This window comes from Patiria miniata, unplaced genomic scaffold (assembly GCF_015706575.1).
Source record: "Patiria miniata isolate m_02_andy unplaced genomic scaffold, ASM1570657v1 HiC_scaffold_7, whole genome shotgun sequence".
Classification (NCBI taxonomy): Eukaryota; Metazoa; Echinodermata; class Asteroidea; order Valvatida; family Asterinidae; genus Patiria; species Patiria miniata.
The window spans coordinates 42,271,784-42,299,648 of record NW_024037074.1 but is presented as its reverse complement, the minus strand read 5'-3'; the positions used below and the strand labels follow the sequence as shown (position 1 = coordinate 42,299,648).

General features: G+C 39.3%; 2 protein-coding genes across 2 annotated transcripts; both read right to left on the bottom strand.

The window, feature by feature from the left end:
• Positions 1-1,224: 1,224 nt before the first annotated feature.
• LOC119744615 (neurotrypsin-like) lies at positions 1,225-15,768 on the bottom strand. The gene is made up of 7 exons (XM_038220649.1): positions 15,642-15,768; positions 8,353-8,682; positions 7,793-8,167; positions 5,450-5,803; positions 4,364-4,518; positions 2,792-2,951; positions 1,225-2,070 (listed from the first exon to the last, which is right to left on the bottom strand). Exons 1-7 carry the CDS (start codon positions 15,664-15,666, stop codon positions 2,006-2,008), a joined length of 1,464 nt encoding a protein of 487 aa, XP_038076577.1. The 5' UTR covers positions 15,667-15,768; the 3' UTR covers positions 1,225-2,005.
• Positions 15,769-21,381: 5,613 nt separating this feature from the next.
• Positions 21,382-25,526, bottom strand: LOC119745194 (deleted in malignant brain tumors 1 protein-like). Its single transcript, XM_038221417.1, has 4 exons — positions 25,445-25,526; positions 24,828-25,157; positions 24,269-24,643; positions 21,382-21,773 (listed from the first exon to the last, which is right to left on the bottom strand). The coding sequence occupies exons 1-4, from the start codon at positions 25,497-25,499 to the stop codon at positions 21,382-21,384; spliced, it is 1,152 nt and encodes a 383-aa protein (XP_038077345.1). The 5' UTR covers positions 25,500-25,526.
• Positions 25,527-27,865: the final 2,339 nt, after the last annotated feature.

The following is a 27,865-nucleotide window of genomic DNA, read 5'->3' as shown; positions in this document are numbered from 1 at the left end:
AGTGACTGACGCCGCGCGTCCGTAATAAATCACCGAAAAGCCTCACGGGCCGCACGCGGTACAGGACGCGTAAGCTTACGTTACACATCACACGCATTAAACGGATATTGCATTTATTGATTATAAATATTTATTAATAAGTTACACTGAAGATAAGATACATTTATTGATAAGATACATTAATGTAGAAAACGTTAAGAAAATTAGGTGATTAGATTTGCAGAATTAATCAATTAAAGCCCGGTTTATACTTTACGCGAAAGCGAAAGCGAAGCGAAATTCGTGACGTCAACGATACATTCGAAGCGCGTCCACCATTGGTGACGACATGAATTTCGCTTTGCATAAGCTTTCGCGTGAAGTATGAACCGTGCTTAACAAAAGTGGCTGTTCCTGAAAACGGAAAAAAAAACCGACCAATTAGCAAATTTCTTCCCTTCGTGAAAACGCTAAAGTGACTACGCGCAGATTTCGCCCTTCTGCGATCTGAGTCAATGCAGTTTTTGTACAGTACGCGCAGATTCTGCCCCACTGCGCGTGCGCCTGAAATTCGCCCCTTCGATGATAAAGCGTCATTGTATTATAATGTATATATTTACTGAAAATGTATTAATACCATAGAGTGCGGAAATTCGCCCCTTCGTGAAAACGCAAAACGGCACTTGTGGCAAATTCGCCCATTCGTTAATTAGGTTAATTGGGGGTCTCATTAATTTTTTGAAAGTATAGCCTCACCAGGTTGTAGATATTGATATATTTATTCATTTTCACACACACACACCCACACAAATTCGAAAAAAAAGACGATTTTTATGAAATTCGCCCCTACCTGAAAACGGTGACGATTTATTAATAAGATACATTAATTAATATTGTACATTTATTGATAAGGCCAAAAAAAAGACTCCGGTTTCTGGTATGGAGCTTGCCTAAAAAGTGGTGCGGCGACGCGGTTTTTTTTTTTACCTGATTTTGTTTGCTTCAAATTTCGGCTGATGACTGCAAATGGTGCCCGACTAAACTTAGTGCAAATATATGGGAGTCCAGAGAGGCCACATAAAGCTTATTCTCGACCATAACCCAATCTAAAAACACGTTCAAATTGTGCAGCAGCAGGATTCCAGTCAAACCAGTGAGTTTGGCGGTTTTGAGACATCATCTTTCATTGAAAAAAAACTTTTTTCATTTTGCCGACGTGCATGTCTACGGCAACGTGCGCGCATACCAGAAACCGGAGACTTTTTTGGGGGGCCTAACATACGGTTATTAAAAAAAATGTGTATTTCATCGAGTGTTTCCAACGTGTGCTTCTTTAGAAAGGGTTTCTGAGTATACTTCATTTTTGCAGTACATTTTTGTGTTCCAATGCACACAAAAAACCACTTTTAGTCCCCATCCATGGTAAGTACACTTGTGATTGTTTTTTAAAGAAAGGTCATGAAAATATAATTTAAAGCGTCGTACGCAACTTATAAGAAAAAGTCCCCAATCATATTCACCCGAAAGCTTTGGCATAACCCTTTTCCGGGTAAAAAAAAATGATACGTTTTGCTAAGGTTGCTAGGCCAAAATGACCCGGAAAGGTATCATTTTCGATCCAGAAAAGTCTCGTTTTTGACCTGGAAAAGGTAGCCCAAACAGAACCCGGATTGCGGGTCAAACTGAACAGGAACTTATAACCCCAGTAAAAGTATATCACATATTACATGGCCAGGAATTTTAATTAAATCAAACTTTGTAAAAACTTTTGGATTAAAATATCATTCAAGCCTAGGCTCCTGTCGGTATATAAGCAGAACATTACAAGGCTAACAGTACAAAACTGTCAAGATTAGACAAGGACAAACACAAGAACAAAGAAAAACAGTGCTAATTTTTCCAAATTGTATACACACTATTAAGGAATGCAGCAGATAAATAAATTTGTACAAAGAATTAGCAACCATGAGGTTCTATGTCACAATCACAGTTTCACCTGGGAAAGACGAAGGAGTCACTACACGAGTTAGTGCAGGAAAACCGCCAGGCTGGCGAATACGAGAATGGATGGTACTGCAGCCGTGACGACAGCTATGAAGACAAAGAAATACAAACAAATGTTTTGTTAGACGAGTCATCATAATGGCCCGCAATTTATATCATTCAGCATATAGAATCTGCACCGAAATGCCGACATGTACTTTCACAGAAATGAAACATCTGTTCAGCAGAATACTACATGAACTTCAATAATAGACCGAGTAAGGAAGACAATTACACATCCTATACAATCCAAGTCTCAAAGTACCTATTAAGCCCTTGTTTTATCACTATTGAACGTCACAGCGGCCCGAGAACATGGCAATATAAATCAACTCTTTGGATAGTATTATCGTTGTTATATTTAATTTTTTTGGCCCTTTTAGGGTTTGAAAAGGATGACGTGGCTTTATGTGCTTTTGTGATAACGGACACGTCGAGCGATTCCACTAATATAGTGCGCCCTCATGTGTTCTTTTTGTTTGTCATAAACTATGGGAAACAAGACCAGGCAAGACTAGCAAAGCTGGTACAAGAACCATTATCGTTTTTTTCATTTGATTCAGAATGGCTTTTCACTGGAAATCTAGTCATGCATCTGGCCACACGATTGGCTGGATTGATCCCATTCGTTGACATAGCGAGGTAATCCTATACGACAGCACTGCTTGGCTAACAAGAAATCGACAGTTAGACATACAGTGAGACAGCTGCAAATAGTACATTGGGCCCTCTGGGCTCTGCGGAAACTCGCAACAGACAGAATACTAACCACTAGCACTGCAAGTCAATCCAAGGAGCGTCGACTGGGTACAGTTATTCCCGGACCAACGCCCAAGATTGCACTGGTCCAATGTAGCCTCGTCTCCTGTACACGATACATCACCCAGAAACACTGGTCCAGATCTCCACGAGTACTGCGTGGTAGAGAACTAGTGAAGCAAGATTGAACATTATCGATCAGGTTCAACATCGTCGAAAATCAAAATGTTTCATCGAAATCTAAAGTTAAAAAGACTCATTTGTTTTACCGGTCACATGCCATTCACACTTCAGCAAGCACACCTTCAGTAAACTATGATGCAATGTGCAGAAATATTGGTCTCACACCCTATCATATTGGTAAGATATGGTGGCCACGAAATTCTCTTATTAAATATTCATGACGACAGAATCATTAGAACAATAGGCTGCATGTTAACGTTACCGGAGGTAAGAGTCACATGCCCTTGACTTCAGGAGGTATATTTTCTCCATTTTCTTTAACGCTGGCGACGATTTCGTTTGAATAGATCTCCTTATTTCGAATTTGAACCAATTTGCCGTCAACAAAAAAATCACCACAATGAAGCAAAAGCGAACCTGCGCATACAAAACGTTAGATACAGGGTGACCCAAAAAAAATGCAACCCTAAAACATTTGCCTTTTTTTCAAAAATTTCATCTGCGATTTTTTATCTTTTGGATATCAGATTAAAGTTGAGAGTTTTTTCTTTCAAATCAATATTGAAAAAAAAATTATGAAAACAGCACATTGGGTTGCTGAGAAAATACCTATTATGTATTAGAAGTGATTTTTCATCCTCTCCAATGGTGCTTCAAGCCCACTGCGCAATACTGTATTTCATTTGTACAATTTTAAAAATATTTTTACATATTTATGATGCCAAAAAGGTTTAATTTATTGCACTAAAAAAAGGATAAGATATCTTTTCAAGTGTAAAATAAAAGATATTTCCATCAAATTCAGTTGTACCCTTGTTATTTTATGTGCCGTGTTGTTTGTTAGGATTAGGACACAATGCGCCACATGCATTTCAAGCACAGATAGGTAAAGTGTAAATCCCTTAAATGTGGTAGTGCCATTGGAATGGACCGAAAAGGAGTTGCGTCACATAATTGGCATTTTCTCGACAACCCAATGAGCTGTTTTAATGATTTCTTTTTCAGTATTTAAAAAAAAAATACAAAACTCGCAGCTTTACTCTCATATTCAAATTCACAGATCGCGTTTTTGAAAAAAAAGGCAAATGTTTCAGATGTTGTATTTTTTTTGGGGGGGGGAGGGGGGAGGAGTCACCCTGTTTACCTTTTTCGTAATAAGATGGAGTCAGAGGGCAAATTGTATTGCTGGGATAGGGATGAGTTAAGCTCTTGTGAATTCATCGTTGGTGAATTAAGATAAGAAAGTACGCCCTCTGGAAACCTGCGACGTATATTAAGCTGTGATAGAGTATGGCAATTACATCAACGACAGATTATTTCGATCATGCCACCCAAGATTGAGATTCAGCCACAACTCTTATGAATTAATGTTACTATTCACATAAATGATGACGCATACCGATTTCGGGGCTCCAAGTCCCAGTTCTCTGCACACGACTTTGGAGTTGGCATCTGTCCAGCCGTTTGCACAAACGGCACCCCAAAGCCCATCGTGATGAATTTGAAGCAAGCCATCCTTTTGACGTCTTTGAAAACTGACTGGACTTCGGTCCTCTGAACGTAAGAGTGCATAAGTATAAAGTAGAGATTAATTGCCTCCTAAGACGCACAGAGTAGGGGGTCAACATTCATGCAGATATAGGCAAGTATTCTAGATTCATAATTGTCCATGTAATTTGAATACTTCCCGGTTGAGAACTTTGTAAAAGAACAAATTGGAAACTGAACAGGGAAAGTGTTCCTAACATACAGTCTCGAAACGAATTTAATATTTTGTTCAAATATCAACACTTGTATAGTTTTCTGTGTAGTTTCTGGAGGAGAAAATGATAAATCAACAAAATAATAATCTTAAAAGAGCATGTTCTTTCACTCATCTCAAAAAATAATTACTAAAATTGATCCATGCTATCAGAAGAATTATTTTTTAAATATTAATAGCGATTTTGGCATGTTTTCGATTGCAAGTTCTCGTCCATGCATCGAGATGGGAAAACGTCCACGTTTCATTGTTTTAATGGGTATTCATCAGTTCGTAGAACGGTAAATGGTCAGTGGTGGACAGCCAAATTTTGTGATCTTCATATCAAAATAGGCGTAATTTTGTAATAGAGTATGCAAATTACGTGCAATGTTCACAGCAACTAGTCAATAAGATGTTATTTATGCTTGTGGGTTTTTTTATGAAATGGATCGAGACTCGTTTTTTATGTTTTTTTTTTCTCTAATTCAGTGACTTTCTTTTTGACTTACCCTGTACTGACGACGTCACACTTTTCTATGGGGTTACGAAACCGATATCCCCACCAAGCTCGCATAAGCACACGTGAAAAAAAGTGTGACGTCGTTAGTACACAGGCCTGTTGCTATTTTGTTTTTCTTGGACATTAATATTTTTAACTTTAAAGTTTTTTCCGGCCAGAAAGCAACTGTTGTCGATTTGACCGTCATTGATGCAAGATTTGCACGTTATGTGCACGCTTACCTGGAATCGGACCGCTACAAATGACGCTAGCCTCGCTACTCCCCTCAAGATGCAAACATTCTTGATCCGGTTCATCTCGCATATAGCACTGAGCAAACGAGGATTCTGAGCCTGAACAAAGTACGGAAGAAGGGAAGACCACCGGGCCAGACCCACGGCCGAAGCGGTCGTCTTGTGGTGCTTCCAGGCCGTACCCTAACCCAAGCTGACGGCAGATCACATCACTCTCCTCGTCGAAGAATGTGTAGTCTTTTTTCAAGCAGAGACTTCCCCATGTTCCGTTGACGTGGAACTCAACTCTACCCTCTCTGGCGTTAGAGCCGCCCAAAAGTCTCAACTGAAAGTCTTCTGGCTCTTGAGATAAAAACAAAGAAATAATAAACAATCATTTTGTTCTTCACTCCACAATTTCAATTTTCAGTGTTATCCCTTCAAATCGTTGACGGTTTAGTGGACTAAGTGCAGCTGAACGATAGCCTTCCCTTAAAATAGTGCATCGTCCTGTAATACTGGCATTGAGGATGCTTTGGGACTTCCGATACCTCAGAACAAACCTTTTAGTCGAAGAGTTTTATCTATAGAACTAACTTATTTAAGGGAACATCGTCCTGAAATCATCGAAACTTTTATGTTTTAGATTGTTTACTTATTTCAAAGATCTGGTGGTAGAAAACCTAATTTAATATCTCACTGTACCTGAGAAAAGATTGCAAAAACATGTTGTTTTCTTCTGACACGGCGGACATTTTGTGGCAAACACATAGTTACGTATATTTCCAACCGGAAGTTCTTGGACGAGGAGTTTGCCCCACTGTACTTCTGTGTCCATGATTGTCGGATGATTCAATGTAGGCCTACGGTACACGCCGTGTGGCGGGTACATCTACATGTTCTAAACGTTTTAAGCGTTTTCAAAGTAAAATGTACGACTAGCTAATGTTTAGGATTGATCACCACATGCAAGTGCAGCAGACGACTGTTTCAAGACATGTTTATACAAGGCACTTCGGATAAAGTGGACGATTTTCCGCCAAAGTCCGCAATATGTCCACAAACGAGATACGATTATTTGCTCAGAGGGATGTCTAAAATGTCGCGTTTGATCACACACAGATGGAAAACGGTTGGACAGGCATGCGTGGACCGTTTCGAAAGTAAAGCGAAAATCTTTATTTAGAGATTACTGATTGAGCGGCAGAAAATGATGAGTTGGATTTGGTCTCTTAAGAAAATTCAGGAAGTACTAGCCTAAGGCTGTGATGCTTACTAACACATTTTGTTAGTACATGAAAATATGAAACAAAACATCTCAAAAACACTTTGATCACAAAGGTTGATAAGAAACAGATGTAGTACTGTACATACGCTTTCCATGTACGTCTCATTTTTTACTAAGAACGGTAGAGTAACTTTATACAGCTATAAATTGAGAAGATCCTGATCGAGATATGAAAATTGATTGAGACATCTGCTTGTACTGTCAAGAGTGAACTGCACTACTTTTAAAAAGCATACTTGAGTCCCGACAAGAATGATTCTTCGGATGGAACAGACCTCGGGTTGTTATTTCTTTTAAAAAAATCTCAGTGTTATGGTCCATGCCCCCCCCCCCCCCCCAGGCTAAGGCTTTGATCTGGGGGCGCGTCTGTTATTTGTCAAACTGCCTATATTTCTTTTCTCTAAAGCCCAGAATTAAGCTACAATTTCACTGCAAGATTTTGATCAATTTAGATGTTATTTTTGGGCAATTTATATGTTATAAATAAGTTATGCCTATGACGTCATTTCATCACAAAAGGGAATAAATGGATCTCGGATTTCGGATATTTTCCCTAAATTTACAATCGGACTACGCCCTATTGGCGTAGACACCTGAAATTTATCTTTAAATGGATATCTTTGTGTACATGTATATCATGCCCCGGCCTTGTTTCAAGTAGACCTGTCTATGCAGAAACTTTCCCTGAAACAAAATGGTTTATTGAGCACAAAGTGATTTATTTTAACCAATCAATCATTTGGGTAGTAAAACAATTTCAAATTCCTTTTTTTTTTCAAGAAAATATTTTACATTTTATATAGTACATTCAGGGAACCCGATTTAAAATGGCTTCCTCGAGTACATGGGTGATTAATATGGCTTGAATTAGAAGCAAACATAATATCTAAGTACAAATATAACCACGTTCATCTCAATGTCACACGCATGCTAGTCTGAGTAAATCAATGAAGTCATCTGAGCTGTAGGCATCCGACAGTAAACACTTGTTTCCCTTATTTATAACAACCAGAATCCATATGTGGTTACAGTTCTCTGAGATCTGTTTTAGCTTTGAGACTTACCTTTAATTCGATTGCAGAGAACCCCTGCTTGGTGATTAGCAGTACAGTTATCCTGGAACCAAAAGTTGGCGGGACACTCGATGAGTTTGCTCTCGTTACCGATGCACGCAAAGTCGGTGGCTAAATATGCGATTTCTTGTGAGCGTAATGGACGATGATTCCCAAAGTAGGAGTCGGTAAGGGCTCGTTTTGCCGAGTAGTGTCCATCCTGGCGGCAGATGACGTTAGCATCTGCCAGATCCCACCCCTGATCGCAGACTAGGTAAACCCTCGGACCTATGATGAGATCTTTGCTATACCAAAGCATAACTCGTCCGTCATTTTCAAAAACTGTAGGGCCATTGCCATCGCCAAGGGTAATATAAAACTGCTGACCTGTATTTCAAAATTGGACAGAAGTAGAAAGAAAGAATGTCAAAGATTGAACCTTTTTAATGAATCTTAAAATTGTCCGACCTGAAACTTTGGAATGACCACAAAAATTGATTCTTTCCAACTAATATTTTTCCCTTCAAACAACTATGATTGTGGATGGCGTTGAGTAAACTATAATTCCCAACCTTTAAATTCCTCCTGGTCCATACATGCAACAGCCGCAGCCCGTCTGGTCTCGGCACATTGATGCTCTTTCCAACCGTCATTCGCACATTCATCTAGTCTGGTTTCCGACCCCTTGCACTGAACGTTACTAAGCCAGACTAGTTCCGTCAAATTGCCGCCATCGTAGTTCCAATCGTCACGGTTGAGCCATGGAAAGCCCAGTTGCTTACAGACTACAAGAGCATCGTTGAAATCCCAGCCATCAAGGCAAATTGAGCCCCATCGACCATCGTGTAACACCTCAACTCTACCGTTTTGGCTAGAACCGCCAGACAAGCGCACGTCTCCGTCTATATATGGGAAAAGAAGGGAAGTTAATGAGACAACATCGCGCACACCAATTATGAAAACAAACAGTGTGTTTTCAAAAACTTATATGGAAACACACCAAGTATATTTGTCCATTGTCTTGGCAAGGTTAACATGAACAAATGAAAGTTATAAAGAACATTTGTATTCTTTTTCGTATTTATTCCAATATAATCACATATTTGATTCGGCTTTGAACCACAGAATCACTCAATACTTGACAATACCCAGACCCTGCAGTGGCACGATGAATACAAACCTGAAGCCGTAGCTGTACCAAGAATGAACACACAAAAAACAGTAACGCCAAGCATCGTGACACAGTTGTCTGTTGAACTGCACCTTCGCATACTGGCAAATGACAGATTTATATGCATTCCTGTATTATTGTACTTTGGTCACAGCATTTGATCCGGTTTTACTATCTTATTTTACTCATTCAGCAGTGCAATGGAAAATTTACGTTTCCACAGGGAGTGGTTACATTCACAGCACGGAGTCCAAAGTGCCTGCAGGTCGTTGACAGTGACATATTACAGTCCACGTTTAACGGCGACAATTTCACTTCGTGCCGGAAGCTTTGTGTAAAATTAAGACCAAATTCAGCTGTAAGAATTTTTTTTATTAATAACATCTTGAAAAAAAAAACAATCCCCAGATTGTCCTTAAGGTACATTAACCCGAAACATTTAAAAATCCTTTGAACGTTTACGATATAGACGATCAAGGTTGTTCCCCGGAATTTTAAATGGCTCCAAAATTTCCATTTAGAATGCGCGGCTATCCATCCCTTCTCCCCTACCTCCGTTCCCCCTCCCCTACCAGGTTAATAAGAATCCGTATTTCGGATCACTCTGACCTATATATAGACGACTTGGAGTGCACACATAGCAATTAAGAAGGGAAACTAGTGATTAATAAACGTATCTAGGCGTTAGTTTTCTTGGCATCAAGAAACTGTTAAGTTTGTGGAAATTCATAAACGGTGTGCAGGTTGAGTTCCCAGGCATAAAACCTGATTTCCATGGATCCAATCAATCAGGTCGAACAAATCAGGTGACTCAGAACTGGCAATAAATACTAGCGTCATCAAGATTACCATCTTTATAAACGGTGTACCTTTGATCGAGTACTGTACAGACGGGTTCAGAAATAACCGGTTTATATGACTCATTCAGCAATGAACAAGAAAAAGTACGTCATTCTGTTACCATTATACTCATGATACTGATTAGGGATACTCGAGTCCAGTAACAAACGTCACCGTTTTACGAGGAGGCCAAGTTAATCTGTCACCGTCGGAACAAACATTCGACAAAATCGCGTTTAAAGTTGGTCCTTTTTCTTTGAACAATTTGAAACGTGGAAATGCATAGAATATGAAAGATCGAGGTATCAGAGAAAAGAGGGGATTATAATCTCCCTCAATGTATCAAACTTGAAGAAAAATAGGCGATTAGTTTTGCAAACTGAATCAATTAAGAGAAGCGGCTGTTCGTGAAAACGAAAATAACAACCAATCAGCAAATTCGCCCCTGTGGCTGTGAATTTCGCCCCTTCGTGAAAATGCTAGAGACAGGACGCGCAGATTTCATTACAGCCGGTATTTCATAGACTCGTCCTGCATCTTATAACATTTCATTTTTTGTCTCTGCAAAGTGTGACCCGTTTTTACGGAAATTCGCCTCTTCGCGAAAACGCAAAACGGCACTTGAGGAAAATTCGCCCCTTCGTTAATAAGGTTAATTGGGATTTAAATTAATTCTATGAAAGTATAACCTCAATAGAATGTAGATATTGATATATTTAATCGTTTTCACCAAAAAACGATATCGATAAACAGACGATTTTCATGAAATTCGTCCTTTCGTGAAAACGGTGGTGTAATTAAGAGATTAACAAGCATTTTTCATGTCTACATCAACACGATAATGATTAATTTAACAGGTGCTTACACACATATTTTCATGTATATCTGTACAGCGTGCTGAATAACTGTTGCCCCATCACATCATCAACCATTAACATTGCTAATGAGAACTAGTAACACAGTCTAAGTATAGTGCATGCCGTGTCTTAATGCGGACACAGTGGTTTATACACGTAATCGAATGATTTCGACGTCTAAGCCCATTAATTATGTTACAAAAACATAACAGTGACGTTCATGTTTTGCATATCTTTTTTTATTATTTCAATCTACAGACTCTGACAAAAAAATAAAGATCGATATTACGCCAAAAGGTATTGATCATATTGGGTATAGTGTCCGATAATCACGACAACATACCCAATTATTTGATCAGCATCGAAGAATACGTTATCAATGTTCTGGTCTTTCAAGTTCAAACCTCGTGTTGTCTGTGTGTGTTGAGGTACGTATTCCGAGCACAGTTAAAGATGGATCACATGAACACTTAAATGTACCCCTGAAATATCGTGGTATGTAGTTCCATTTCAAATAAAATTATTCGTCGGACTAATTACTAAGTCGGACACAATATTGGCACTCAAACATAAGGGGTATAGGACTATCGGTCGTCGGACACAATGGGTAAAACAATGGGCTGTCGGACACAATGGGTCGGACTTAATCGTCCCAGCCTTGGTCAAAATCATAACTAAACTAACGGACATAATGGTCACAAATACAGTGGAGACCTTCAGATACTGTCAGTGTACAACCTTTTTGGTGGTGTTGGGGCGGGGGAGTTAAATACCCCCACTGGTTAAAAACCAGTGGCGGACTTCCCCTCCTCCCCCCTCTCACACACACACACCCTCCGCGTTCAGCCGCTGACTTATGTTATGATACTGCCAAAAAAATACCAATTGGAATTTTCAATTGCATTCGAAGGCAGGAGAAAGCCTCGTAAATTTGTAGTTTTCCGGGGTATGCCTCTGGAGACCGGACCCCATAGCAGCAGGGGAAACTGTCGCCACGCCTTCACTCACACTCCCTCTACCTTCAACCCCCCCCCCCCCCGTTCCCTGAAAGCTAGATCCGCCCCATTTAAACTCTTTTCCTTATTAAGCAGGGCAAACGATTTAGCGCGAAGACCGTTTACTGTGAGGAATCTGATCAAGCAGAAAGAGATTTCAGGCAGCCAAAGTATCCAACAAAATTATGAAACATTTGTGACTTCTTAAAGCCAAAAAATCAGGCAACACAATTTGAATAATTAACAATTCCCCAATTTTATGGCTCTCAGAAGTTCTTATTTTTCCCCAAACCACTTTTACGGCAAGTTGAAGTATCCGTTACTCATATTCCATCAAATTGTCCGAGGTCAAAATTAGGCCTAAAACAGTGCCGCTTTTTGTGCACCTGCTAGCTGGAGCGCCCCCAACGACAGTGAATTGAGATTCGGCCAATTTGAAGCTCAAAATTCCCCCCTCGCCCCCCCCCCCCCCCCCCCCTTGTAATTGGCTGATGGCCTTCGGCTCCCTTACTCGTACGATTTTGGAGCATTTGTTGCGGAACAGCCCTTGTTGATACCTTTAAAATACTTTTGCCCCCTCCCCATAGGTTCCGCCCGCTGAAAAAAAAACACACTGCCGCGTCATAGCACACGCGCAAAGAGGCCATGTTTGTCATTCTTATAGGGTGTAACAGTGTATTAAGATTCCCATAGACAGTAGTGTTATATGCCTATACTTCTAAATTCTTTCAAAAAATACTCAGTACTCTCACAGGTGTTTAAGCTGCACAGAAAAATGACGATCAATATGTCATCGTTTATTTTATTTTCAAGTTTTGGTAGGTTGACCATTGACTTTTCGAGAAATTCTCACCCAAAGGAGACGATCCCTATTTTTCCCAAAGCGGAAAAGTAGCCTTCTTGGAAAACGATCCCTCCACAACAGGAAAAAATAGCGCCACTTTCGAGCTCATTTGCATCCAAAATACTCAGAATTGGAAGGCCCGAGTCTGGGCCATGAGGTTCATTGCCATATTCTTCAAATCCCCAATTTTATGGCTCTAAGAACTCTCTAGTATAGAATATTTTGAGGGTATAACTTTTATTGATGAGCTTGGCGGATGGGTTTTAGGCCTATTTACAGGTGTGCAGCCTTAGGCCAAAAAAAGTCTCCGGTTTCTGATATGGAGCTTCCCCAAAAAGTGGTGGGCGACGCGGCTTTTTTTTTTTACCTGTCTTTTTCACTTCAAATGTCGGCCGATGACTGCAAATGGTGCCCGACTAAACTTAGTGTAAATATATGGGAGTCCGGAGAGGCCACATACAAGCTTATTCTCGATCATAACCCCATCCAAAAACACGTTACAATAATATTGTTTAGCAGCAGGATTCCAGTCAAACCAGTGAGTTTGGCGGTTTTGAGACATCATCTTTTATTGAAAAAAAAACGTTTTCATTTTGCCGACGAGCATGGCTACGGCGACGCGCGCGCATACCAGAAACCGGAAAAAAAAAAGTTGGCCTTAGACCTTTGCCAACCCATGTTTGGCACTTTTCTGCCACCACGAAGGCAAGATGGCGTCCAACTGAAACAGATTTCATGGCTCCCCACCAGCCTCTCTCTCTTTTCAACCGATGAGGGGGTACCTCTGCATGAAGCGGATTAAGAGACTTCAGGTTGTTCTGTCGTGGAAAGCAAGAATGCACAGACTCAAGAAATACTTGCCTGAAAGGGCAGTTTGGGAGCAGTGACTGACGCCGCGCGTCCGTAATAGGTCACCGAAAAAGCCTCACGGGCCGCACGCGGTACAGGACGCGTAAGCTTACGCTACACATCACACGCATTAAACCAATATTGCATTTATTGATAAGATACATTTATTAATAAGTTACATTAAAGATAAGATACATTTATTGATAAGATACATTAATGTAGAAAACGTTAAGAAAAATAGGTGAATAGTTTTGCAGAATTAATCATTTGTTTTCGTATTGCTACAAACATAAGGTCTATAGCTGTCCCTAGGCGTACCTCACGATACGTCAGACGATCAAACGATCCTCGTGGAGAAAGGGGGTTTAAACCGTTCGGAAAGTGCCTTTAAATGAGCTTGACGACCAGTTATAAAGATCCAATCATTGCCAAGCTCGGCACGAGGGGATACAAATGTTTACAGACACAAAGATGGCAACAAGTAAAACGACAGACGAACGAAAATCTGTTTTGCCTGGAATTGAATTATTTATTTTAGTTGAAGGTATTATATCATTATCAGAGCTATAAGTATAACTTCCATTAGAAGATTTTTTTTTTTTTTTATATTATTATTATTATTTTTTTTTTTTAAAGGAAATGGGGAAGACTAACCAGCATGGCTAGGAGGATATTTTTTTATAAGGAAAATTGGGGAAGACTAACCAGCATGGCTAGGAGGATATTTTTTATAAGGAAAATTGGGGAAGACTAACCAGCATGGCTAGGAGGATATTTTTTATAAGGAAAATTGGGGAAGACTAACCAGCATGGCTAGGAGGATATTTTTTAGAAGGAAAAATGGGGAAGACTATTAACCAGCATGGCTAGAAGGATATTTTTTATAAGGAAAATTGGGGAAGACTAACCAGCATGGCTAGGAGGATATTTTTAGAAGGAAAATTGGGGAAGACTAACCAGCATGGCTAGGAGGATATTTTTTATAAGGAAAAATGGGGAAGACTAACCAGCATGGCTAGGAGGATATTTTTTAGAAGGAAAGTTGGGGAAGACTAACCAGCATGGCTAGGAGGATATTTTTTAGAAGGAAAATTGGGGAAGACTAACCAGCATGGCTAGGGGGATATTTTTTATAAGGAAAATTGGGGAAGACTAACCAGCATGGCTAGGAGGGTATTTTTTAGAAGGTAAAATGGGGAAGACTAACCAGCATGGCTAGGAGGATATTTTTATAAGGAAAAATGGGGAAGACTAACCAGCATGGCTAGGAGGATATGTTTTAGAAGGAAAATGGGGAAGACTAACCAGCATGGCTAGGAGGATATTTTTTAAAAAGCAAAGTTGGGAAGATTAACCAGCATGGCTCGGAGGGTACTTTTTAGAAGGAAAATTGGCACAGCTAGTAGCCTAGCATGAATAGTAAAGGAAGTTTACGTTAGGCCGTAAAAACGCAGCGTGGAAATTTTCAAGGATTGTAAGGAACGGATCAATAAAACATATACCGGAAAGTGAAGTAGTTCATAGTTAGTATAAGTAGTAAGGAATGCCGGCATGTAAAAGCTCTTACCAGTCTGTTTTGGTAAATTTGACAAGAAACCAGAAATTTGTCTAAAAAGCAAGACTCATCAGGTACAGTTCGCTAGACCTTGGGTAGGTTTCGTCTCGAGACTGTACGACCTACCCCGTAAGAACTTTTACGTGTTGTTAAAGAAAGAGGAAAAGGCGCAAGTATAAACCAGGGGTGTGGGTGACCTCTGACAAAAATAGCTGAAACCAGCTGAAAAAGGTGTAAAAAAAACTGAACTTTGGAAATCTTCTATACTTTTGTACACAGCAAGTGAGGGAAAAAGCTGAAATCCAAAACAAAAAAAGCTGAAATCAGCTATAAAGCTGAGATTTCACACCCCTGATAAACGTACAAATTATCTTTGAATTGGTCTTGTGGTATACGGAAGAAGAAGAGAGGTGACAAGTCTGGCTCGGGTTTTCTTTACTGTGCCTTGCACCGTGGCACCGCTTGTTTAGCGTAGCGTGGCGTGGCGTGCTAGGCTATATCAGAAGAAGGGGTTGATAAGCGACCAAAAATCCAGGTGCAACATGTATATTTTATCCTAAATCATACCAGTTTATTTTAACATGACGTTATAGGTTTATATAAGTTTGTAAGTCGGATTAGGGGGGATAAATAAAAATGGTTTTATTTTATTTTAGTCAGTTGTTGATGTTATATCATAATTTATATTTCAAAGAAACGGGGTATTTAATTGGGTTGTAAGAGTATAATTTTCATTAGAGATCAACTCACCTAAAACGATAAGACGTCCGCGCATTAAAGTCGAGGATATGGCGTTAAGACGTCACGGTCAAAGGTTCAAGTACATGTAGTAAAGGAATTGCGTTTCAACGTCAGAAGAATACGTGTTGTTCTTATGGCAGCTGGGAGCAAAGTGTGACGTGACGCCAGCGCAACGCACGGATTTTTGAAAACGTCTAAGATACGCGCGTATCATACGCGCGCGTAATAATGAATCGTTGTGCGTATCAAATGAAATGAGTGGCACAATATCAGTGCGGGGTCGACGTAAGTAAAAACGCAGCTCAGAGATTTGTATAGGTTAAATACAACTTTTTATAGTTAAGCATCTCGTTCATAAAATTTATTTGATAATTTAATAATGTTTATAATCTTATTAACGTGTCAGAAATTAGATGTTCACAAAATGAGATAACGTTCGTGAAAAGAAAGAAGAAAGAGTTAAATAAAAAAGGAAAATGTAGGGAGAAGAGGAAAAGGATTACAGGGAACGGCCCCTTCGATGATAAAGCGTCATTGTATTACAATGTATTTATTTACTGAAAATTTATTAATACCATAGAGTGCGGAAATTCGCCCATTCGTGAAAACGCAAAACGGCACTTGTGGCAAATTCGCCCATTCGTTAATTAGGTTAATTAAGGTTTTAATTACTTTTTTGAAATTATAACCTCACCAGGTTGTAGATATTCATAAATTTATTCATTTTCACCCAAAAAATTTCTAGAAAAACAGACGATTTTCATGAAATTCGCCCCTTCGGGAATACGGTGACGATTAATACCATAGAGTGCGGACATTCGCCCCTTCGTGAAAACGGAAAACGGCACTTGTGGCAAATTCGCCCATTCGTTAATTAGGTTAATTGGGATTCTAATTAATTTTTTGAAAGTATAGCCTCACCAGGTTATAGATATTGATATATTTATTCATTTTCACACACACACAAAAAAAATCGAAAATCAGACGATTTTTATGAAATTTGTTCCTTCCTGAAAACGGTGACGATTTATTAATAAGATACATTTATTAATATTGTACATTTATTGATAAGGCCAAAAAAAGTCTCCGGTTTCTGGTATGGTGCTTTCCTAAAAAGTGGTGCGGCGACGCGGCTTCTTTTTTTTTTACCTGATTTTTTTGCTTCAAATGTCGGCTGATGACTGCAAACGTGCCCGACTAAACTTAGTGCAAAAATATGGGAGTACAAAGAGGCCACATAAAGCTTATTCTCGACCATAACCCAATCTAAAAACACGTTAAAATTGTGCAGCAGCAGGATTCCAGTCAAACCAGTGAGTTTGGCGGTTTTGAGACATCATCTTTCATTGAAAAAAAAACTTTTTTATTTTGCCGACGCGCATGGCTACGGCGACGCGCGCGCATACCAGAAACCGGAGACTTTTTTTTTTGACCTAACATACGGTTATTAAAAAAAAATGTGTATTTCATCGAGTGTTTCGAACGTGTGCTTCTTTAGAAAGGGTTTCTGAGTACACTTCATTTTTGCAGTAGGCCTACATTTTTGTGTTCCAATGCACACAAAATACCACTTTTAGTCCCCATCCATGGTAAGTACACTTGTGATTATTTTTTAAAGAAAGGTCATGAAAATATAATTTAAAGCGTCGTACGCAACTTATAAGAAAAAGTCCCTAATCATATTCACCCGAAAGCTTTGGCATAACCCTTTTCCGGGTAAAAAAAATGACACGTTTTGCTAAGGTTTCTAGGCCAAAATGACCCGGAAAGGTATCATTTTCGATCCAGAAAAGTCTCGTTTTTGACCTGGAAAAGGTAGCCCAAACAGAACCCGGATTGCGGGTCAAACTGAACAGGAACTTATAACCCCAGTAAAAGTATATCACATATTACATGGCCAGGAAGTTTAATTAAATCAAACTTTATAAAAACTTTTGGATTAAAATATCATTCAAGCCTAGGCTCCTGTCGGTATATAAGCAGAACATTACAAGGCTAACAGTACAAAACTGTCAAGATTAGACAAGGACAAACACAAGAACAAAGAAAAACAGTGCTAATTTTTCCAAATTGTATACACACTATTTAGGAATGCAGCAGATAACTAAATCTGTACAAAGAATTAGCAACCATGAGGTTCTATGTCACAATCGCAGTTTCACCTGGGAAAGACGAAGGAGTCATTACACGAGTTAGTGCAGGAAAACCGCCAGGCTGGCGAATACGAGAATGGATGGTACTGCAGCCGTGACGACATTACCAGCTATGAAGACAAAGAAATACAAAAAAAATGTTTTGTTAGACGAGTCATAATAATGGCCCGCAATTTATATCATTCAGCGTATGGAATCTGCACCGAAATGCCGACATGTACTTTCACAGAAATGAAACATCTGTTCAGCAGAATACTACATGAACTTCAATATAGACTGAGTAAGGAAGACAATTACACATCCTATACAATCCAAGTCTCAAAGTACCTATTAGGCTCTTGTTTTATCACTATTGAACGTCACAGCGGCCCGAGAACATGGCAATATAAATCAACACTTTGGATAGTATTATCGTTGTTATATTGTACTTTTTTGGCCCTTTTGAGGTTTGCGAAAGGATGACGTGGCTTTATGTGCTTTTGCGATAACGGACACGTCGAGCGATTCCGCTAATATAGTGCGCCCTCATGTGTTCTCTTTGTTTGTCATAAACTATAAGAAACAAGACCAGGCAAGACTAGCAAAGCTGGTACAAGAACCATTATCGTTATTTTCATTTGATTCAGAATGGCTTTTCACTGGAAATCTAGTCATGCATCTGGCCACACGATTGGCTGGATTAATCCCATTCGTTGACATAGCGAGGTAATCCTATACGACAGCACTGCTTGGCTAACAAGAAATCGACAGTTAGACATACAGTGAGACAGCTGCAAAGAGTACATTGGGCCCTCTGGGCTCAGCGGAAACTCGCAACAGACAGAATACTAACCACTGGCACTGCAAGTCAATCCAAGGAGCGTCGACTGGGTACAGTTATTCCCGGACCAGCGCCCAAGATTGCACTGGTCCAATGTAGCCTCGTCTCCTGTACACGATACATCACCGAGAAACACTGGTCCAGATCTCCACGAGTACTGCGTAGTATAGAACTAGTGAAGCAAGATTGAACATTATCGATCAGGTTCAACATCGTTGAAAATCAAAATGTTTCACCGAAATCGAAAGTTAAAAAGACTCATTTTTTTTACCGGTCACTTGACATTCACACTTCAGCAGGCACACCTTCAGTAAACTATGATGCAATGTGCAGAAATATTGGTCTCACACCCTATCATAATTAAATATTCATGACAACAGAACATTAGAACAATAGGCTGCATGTTAAATTTTAACCGGAGGTAAGAGTCACATGCCCTTGACTTCAGGAGGCATATTTTCTCCATTTTCTTTAATGCTGGCGACGATTTCGTTTGAATAGTTCTCCTTATTTCCAATTTGAACCAATTTGCCGTCAACAAAAAATCACCACAATGAAGCAAAAGCGAACCTGCGCATACAAAAGTTAGATACAGGGTGACCCAAAAAAATGCAACCCTAAAACATTTGCCTTTTTTTCAAAAACTTGATCTGCGATTTTTATCTTTTGGACAATAGATTAAAGTTGAGAGTTTTTCTTTCAAATCAATATTGAAAAAAAATCATGAAAACAGCACATTGGGTTGCTGAGAAAATACCTATAATGTAATAGAAGTGATTTTTCATCCTCTCCAATGGTGCTTCAAGCCCACTGCGCAATACTGTATTTCATTTGTACAATTTTTAAATATTTTTACATATTTATGATGCCAAAAAGGTTGAATTTATTGGACTAAAAAAAGGATAAGATACCTTTTCAAGTGTAAAATAAAAGATATTTCCATCAAATTCAGTTGTACCCTTGTTATTTTATGTGCCGTGTTGTTTGTTAGGATTAGGACACAATGCGCCACATGCATTTCAAGCACAGATAGGTAAAGTGTAAATCCCTTAAATGTGGTAGTGCCATTGGAATGGACCCGAAAAGGAGTTGCGTCACATAATTGGCATTTTCTCGACAACCCAATGAGCTGTTTTAATGATTTCTTTTTCAGTATTTAAAATAAAAATACAAAACTCGCAGCTTTACTCTCATATTCAAATTCACAGATCACGTTTTTGAAAAAAAAAGGCAAATGTTTCAGATGTTGCTTTTTGGGGGGGAGGGGGGGGGTTCACCCTGTATACCTCTTTCGTAATAAGATGGAGTCAGAGGGCAAATTGTATTGCTGGGATAGGGATGAGTAAAGCCCTTGTGAACTCATTGCTGGTGAATTAAGATAAGAAAGTACGCCCTCTGGAAACCTGCTACGTATATTAAGCTGTGATAGAGTTTGGCAATTACATCAACGACAGATTATTTCGATCATGCCACCCAAGATTGAGATTCAGACACAACTCTTATGAATTAATCTTACTATTCACATAAATGATGACGCATACCGATTTCGGGGCTCCAAGTCCCAGTTCTCTGCACACGACTTTGGAGTTGGCATCTGTCCAGCCGTTTGCACAAACGGCACCCCAACGCCCATCGTGATAAATTTCAAGCAAGCCATCCTTTTGACGTCTCTGAAAACTGACTGGACTTCGGTCCTCTGAACGTAAGAGTGCATAAGTATAAAATAGAGATTAATTGCTTCCTAAGACGCACAGAGGTGGGGGTCAACATTCATGCAGATATAAGCAAGTATTCTAGATTGATAATTGTCCATGTAATTTGAATACTTCCCAGTTGAGAACTTTGTAAAAGAACAAATTGGAAACTGAACAGGGATAAGTTTTGGAACATCAAAACAGTCTCGAAACGACTTTAATATTTTGTGCAAATATCAACACTTTTATAGTTTTCTGTATAGTTTCTGGAGGAGAAAATTATAAATCAACAAAAGATCAATCTTAAAAGAGAATGTTCTTCCACTCATCTCAAAAAATAATTACTGAAATTGATCCATGCTATCAGAAGTTATGCACACGTTTTACTAAAAGAAACCGATTTTTATAGCTGTCTATGGAATGCCATTGGAAGCTATTGAGCTGAGTGAGGCTTACAGATTACACACAATCAATTAAATACAATTCAAATTTTAATCATTTTTGTCAAGACACAAACATTATTTTTACTGTCAGATTTTGGGTTTTGAATATAAAGAACAAGTCATCTATTTTTGTGAAATATGAATAGCGATTTTGGCATGTTTTCGATTGCAAGTTCTCGTCCATGCATCGAGATGGGAAAACGTCCACGTTTCATTGTTTTAATGGGTATTCATCAGTTCGTAGAACGGTAAATGGTCAGTGGTGGACAGCCAAATTTTGTGATCTTCATATCAAAATAGGCGTAATTTAGTAATAGAGTATGCAAATTACGTGCAATGTTCACAGTAACTAGTCCATAAGATGTGATTTATGCTTGTGGGTTTTTTTATGAAATGCATCGAGCCTCATTGTTTTTCTCTAATTCAGTGACTTTCTTTTTGACTTACCCTGTACTGACGACGTCACACTTTTCTATGGGGCTACGAAACCGATATCCCCACCAAGCTCGCATAAGCACACGTGAAAAAAAGTGTGACGTCGTTAGTACACAGGCCTATTGCTATTTTTTTTTCTTGGACATTAATATTTTAACTTTAAAGTTTTTTCCGGCCAGAAAGCAACTGTTGTCGATTTGACGGTCATTGATGCAAGATTTGCACGTTATGTGCACGCTTACCGGGAATCGGACCGCTACAAATGACGCTAGCCTCGCTACTCCCCTCAAGATTCAAACATTCTTGATCCGGTTCATCTGGCATGTAGCACTGAGCAAACGAGGATTCTGAGCCTGAACAAACGACGTAAGTAGGGAAGACCACCGGGCCAGACCCACGGCCGAAGCGGTCGTTTTGTGGTGCTTCCAGGCCGTACCCTAACCCAAGCTGACGGCAGATCACATCACTCTCCTCGTCGAAGAATGTGTAGTCTTTTTTCAAGCAGAGACTTCCCCATGTTCCGTTGACGTGGAACTCAACTCTACCCTCGTTGGCGTTAGAGCCGCCCAAAAGTCTCAACTGAAAGTCTTCAGGCTCTTGAGATAAAAACAAAGAAATAATAAACAATCATTTTGTTATTCACTCCACAATTTCAATTTTCAGTGTTATCCCTTCAGATCGTTGACGGTTTAGTGGACTAAGTGCAGCTGAACGATAGCCTTCCCTTAAAATAGTGCATCGTCCTGTAATACTGGCATTGAGGATGCTTCGGGACTTCCGATACCTCAGAACAAATATTTTAGTTGAAGAGTTTCATCTACAGAACTAACTTATTGAAGGGTACATCGTCCTTAAAGGTAGAGTCCATCATTTGTAATTTGTGCATTTTGTTCGTTTGAAGCAACAAAAGAGTTCAAAATCTAATGAAGGATACTGAGCAACTAACCTGATGAAGTTTCAGCTAAGCTTCAGCTGTACATTCTGAGAAAACAGCATTCTAAGATCTCAATTTCAAATCAAAAGTTGCTGAATCATGTTTTTGAATTGTTTTGAATTGCAACTATACGCGACGTCGCGCACTGATCCGACGAATTATAACAACCGCGCGCGCGTGTGCGTCGTTCGAATACTTGTGCGCGCTGCGCTGAATAACAAAACGAACTACTAATTTAAATTTTCCTACGGTGCTTCTTAAGAATCACCGTTGGAAATGCCTTCTTTCGTTGATTACTTCAAAATGACAGCTTCCCAGAAAGAATAATTTCACAGGGAGTTTAGTCTCCTTACTATCTTTCAACCAAGTTAGTTTTTCAACAATAATTACGCCAGTTACTTTTCGGATGGCTGCAAATGATGGACTCTACCTTTAAATCATCGAAACTTTTATGTTTTAGATTGTTTACTTATTTCAAAGATCTGGTGGTAGAAAACCTAAACTAATATCTCACTGTACCTGAGAAAAGATTTGCAAAAACATGTTGTTTTCTTCTGACACGGCGGACATTTTGTGGCAAACACATAGTTACGTATATTTCCAACCGGAAGTTCTTGCACAAGGAGTTTGCCCCACTGTACTTCTGTGTCCATGATTGTCGGATGATTCAATGTAGGCCTACGGTACACGCCGTGTGGCGGGTACATCTACATGTTCTAAACGTTTTAAGCGTTTTCAAAGTAAGATGTACGACTAACTAATGTTTTGGATTGATCACCACATGCAAGTGCAGAAGACGACAGTTTCATAACATGTTTATACAAGGCGCTTCGGATAAAGTGGACGATTTTCCGCCAAAGTCCGCAATATGTCCACAAACGAGATACGATTATTTGCTCAAAGGGATGTCTAAAATGTCGCGTTTGATGACACACAGATGGAAAACGGTTGGACAGTGCATGCGTGGACCGTTTCGAAAGTAAAGCGAAAATCTTTATTTAGAGATTACTGATTGAACGCCAGAAAATGATGAGTTGGATTTGGTCTCTTTAGAAATTCAGGAAGTACTAGCCTAAGGCTGCGATGCTTACTAACACATTTTGTTAGTACATGAAAATATGAAACAAAACATCTCAAAAACACTTTGATCACAAAGGTTGATAAGAAACAGATGTAGTACTGTACATGCGCTTTCCATGTACGTCTCATTTTTTACTAAGAACGGTACAGTAACTTTAAACAGCTAAATTGAGAAGATCCTGATCGAGATATGAACATTGATTGAGACATCTGCTTGTACAGTCAAGAGTGAACTGCACTACTTTAAAAAAGCATACTTAAGTCCCGACAAGAATGATTCTTCGGATGGAACAGACCTCGAGTTGTTATTTCTTTAAAATAAAATTCAATGTTATGGTCCACCCCCCCCCCCAGGCTAAGGCTTTGATCTGGGGGCGCGTCTGTTATTTGTCAAACTGCCTATATTTCTTTTCTCTAAAGCCCAGAATTCAGCTACGATTTCACTGCAAGATTTTGATCAATTTAGATGTTATATTTGGGCAATTTATATGTTATAAATAAGTTATGCCTATGACGTCATTTCATCACAAAGGGAATACATGGATCTCGGTTGTCGGATATTTTCCCTAAATTTACAATCGGACTACGCCCTATTGGCGTAGACACCTGACATTTATCTTTAAATGGATATCTTTGTGTACATGTATATCATGCCCCGGCCTTGTTTCAAGTAGACCTGTCTATGCAGAAACTCTCCCTGAAACAAAATGGTTTATTGAGCACAAAGTGATTTATTTTAACCAATAAATCATTTGGGTAGTAAAAAAATCTCAAATTTCTTTTTTTTTTTCAAGAAAATATTTTACATTTTATAAAGTACATTCAGGGAACCCGATTAAAAATGGCTCCCTCGAGTACATGGGTGATTAATATGGCTTGAATTAGAAGCAAACATAATATCTAAGTACATATATAACCACGTTCATCTCAATGTCACACGCATGCTAGTCTGAGTAAATCAATGAAATCATATGAGCTGTAGGCATCCGACATTAAACACTTGTTTCCCTTTTTATAACAATCAGAATCCATTTGTGGTTACAGTTCTCTGAGATCTGTTTTAGCTTTGAGACTTACCTTTAATTCGATTGCAGAGAACCCCTGCTTGGTGATTAGCAGTACAGTTATCCTGGAACCAAAAGTTGGCCGGACACTCGATGAGTTTGCTCTCGTTACCGATGCACGCAAAGTCGGTGGCTAAATATGCGACTTCTTGTGAGCGTAATGGACGATAATTCCCAAAGTAGGAGTCGGTAAGAGCTCGTTTTGCCGAGTAGTGTCCATCCTGGCGGCAGATGACGTTAGCATCTGCCAGATCCCACCCCTGATCGCAGACTAGGTAAATCCTCGTACCTATGCCGAGATCTTTGTAATACCCAAGCATAACTCGTCCGTCATTTTCCAAAAGTGAAGGGCCATTGCCATCGCCAAGGATAACAAAGAAATGCTGCCCTGTATTTAAAAATCGGACAGAAGTAGAAAGAAAGAATGTCAAAGATTTAACCTTTTTAATGAATCTTACAATTGTCCGACCTGAAACTTTGAAATAACCACAATAATTGATTCTTTCCAACTAATATTTTCCCTTCAAACAGCTATGATTGTGGATGGCGTTGAGTAAACTATAATTCCGAACCTTTAAATTCCTCCTGGTCCATACATGCAACAGCCGCAGCCCGTCTTGTCTCGGCACATTGATGATCTGTCCAACCGTCATTCGCGCATTCATCTAGTCTGGTTTCCGACCCCTTGCACTGAACGTTACTAAGCCAGACTAGTTCCGTCAAATTGCCGCCATCGTAGTTCCAATCGTCACGGTTGAGCCATGGAAAGCCCAGTTGCTTACAGACTACAAGAGCATCGTTGAAATCCCAGCCATCAAGGCAAATTGAGCCCCATCGACCATCGTGTAACACCTCAACTCTACCGTTTTGGCTAGAACCGCCAGACAAGCGCACGTCTCCGTCTATACGGGAAAAGAAGGGAAGTTAATGAGACAACATCGCACACACCAATTATGAAAACATACAGTGTGTTTTCAAAAACTTATATGGAAACACAGTTTAACACACCAAGTACATTTGTCCATTGTCTCGGCAAGGTTAACATGAACAAATGAAAGTTATGAAGAACATTTGTATTCTTTTTCGTATTTATTCCAATATAATCACAAATTTGATTCGGCTTGAACCACAGAGAATCACTCAATACTTGACAATACCCAGACCCTGCAGTGGCACGATGATTACAAACCTAAAGCCGTAGCTGTACCAAGAATGAACACACAAAAAACAGTAACGCCAAGCATCGTGACACAAGGTTCTGCTGAACTGCACCTTCGCATACTGGCAAATGACATGTTCGTTTAGATTTATGCATTCCTGTATTATTGTACTTTGGTCACAGCACTTCATCCGGTTTTACTATCTTATTTTACTCATTCAGCAGTGCAATGGAAAATTTACGTTTCCACGGGAGTGGTTACATTCACAGCACGGAGTCCAAAGTACCTGCAGGTCGTTGACAGTGATATATTGCTCAACCAATATTATCACAGTCAATTATTCATTCACTCGTGATTTTTTTTACTGACGCGAATGTAATACAGGGTGAGTTAAAAAAAAAACGAAAGCCAAATGTTGGGACCATTGTTTTAGGGAAGTTCTGCATGTAGTATTTTCAAAAGCTAGGATATAAAAGCGCACTTCATAAGCTTGCTTTTATTACAAAAATCATTCAAATCACTTATATACTTTTTTAAGTTACGGAATTTTAAACACAACCACCGTTTTAAGGATTTGTCCACGGATCGCATTTCAGTGTTCTTTCAGCAAAACGAAAACAAATCACATAGGGATGTGTGTGTTAATTGTTTTCGTTTTGCTGAAAGAACGCACACCTTTTTGATGATCCGTGGGCAGAACCTTAAAACGGTGGTTGTGTTTAAAATTCCGTAACTTAAAAAGTACAAAAGTGATTTGAATTATTCCTGTACTAAAAAGAAAGCTTTTGGGCTTTAATATCCTAGCTTTTGAAAATGCTACATGCAGAACAATTTAATTTGTGCCGGAGGCTTTGTGTAAAATTAAGACCAAATTCAGCTGTAAGAAATTTTTTTATTAATAACATCTTGAAAAAAAACAATCCCCAGATTGTCCTTAAGGTACATTAACCCGAAACCTTTAAAAATCCTTTGAACGTTTACGATATAAACGATCAAGGTTGTTCCCCGGAATTCTAAATGGCTCCGAAATTTCAATTTAGATGCGTGGCTATCCATCCCTTCTCCCCTACCTCCGTTCCCCCTCCCCTACCAGGTGAATGAGAATTCGTATTTCGGATCACTCTGACCCAGACGACTTGGAGTGCACATATAGCAAGTAAGAAGTGGAATCTAGTGATTAATAAACGTATCTAGGCGTTAGTTTTCTTGGCATCAAGAAACTGTTAAGTTTGTGGAAATTCATAAACGGTGTGCAGGTTGAGTTCCCAGGCATAAACCCTGATTTCCATGGATCAATCAGGTCGAACAAATCAGGTGACTTAGAACTGGCAATAAATACTTACGTCATCAAGATTACCATCTTTATGAACGGTGTACCTTTGATCGAGTACTGTACAGACGGGTTCAGAAATAACCGGTTTATGTGTCATTCCATGTCAGACCAACGCACTTTTTTACCTCATGTCTTCCGATTTTGATAAAAATTGCTGTGCTTGTAGGTCCTGATGAGCAATGAATGCACACCAATTTTTAGTCGAAAAACGGACATTTGTAGAGTAAAATAGCACCCTTTTGGTAGAAATATGTCAAAACCATGTCAATTTTCATTAAATATATGCAAATTTGGTATTAAATAATAAGAATTGCATGCTCAAATCAACTCTTTTGTCAAAATTATTTTTTTTTGAAAAGGAGGTCACGTGACCTTTAATATGTTGTTGTGACCTTTGACCCGATTTATGTACTAATGTATCATTCCGAAAATCAACAAAATAAAATGACTGGATAGAGCATGTCTTCCTCTATCAGAATCTACTAAAAATCAATTTGGGTCTTCAAAATTTACAACTTTATGACTATTTTTGTACAGTTGTTAGGTTACAAATTAGTCAATTTATAGACTTTACATTAGAAATCCACCAACACAACTTACTATTCTGTTTCTAAAGCTGCTTAAACTAATCTTGGTTTGGGAATTTCTCATGTTTAGGGCTGATGAGATCTAACCAGACTCATGATATAAATTATCAGCAGTGGCGCACCCAGGATTTTGCTTTTGTGTGTGTGTGTGGGTGGGGGGGGGGGGGGGGGCTCATAATTTGTTTGGTTTCAAATTTCTGTAGAATTTCACTGTCAGTCCCATCTGACTGGAGAAATACTGTGGGAACTTGATAGTGCGCTCGGTGGCCACACCACACTAGGGCTGCGGTCACAGTGACTGTCAATAATATTGCATCACCAAAATTTCTCAACTGTTTCAGTTTATTTCGGTTTATTTCGGTTTTTTCAAAAGATGGCTAAACCGACCCGACCCGACCCGAAAATGAAAATGCAAAACCGAAACCTACCCAACCCGACTTAAAAGATGGACAAACCGACCTGACCCGACCGAAGTCGGTTTCGGGTCGGGTCGGTTTCGGATTCGGGTCGGGTTTGCACATCATTAGGGT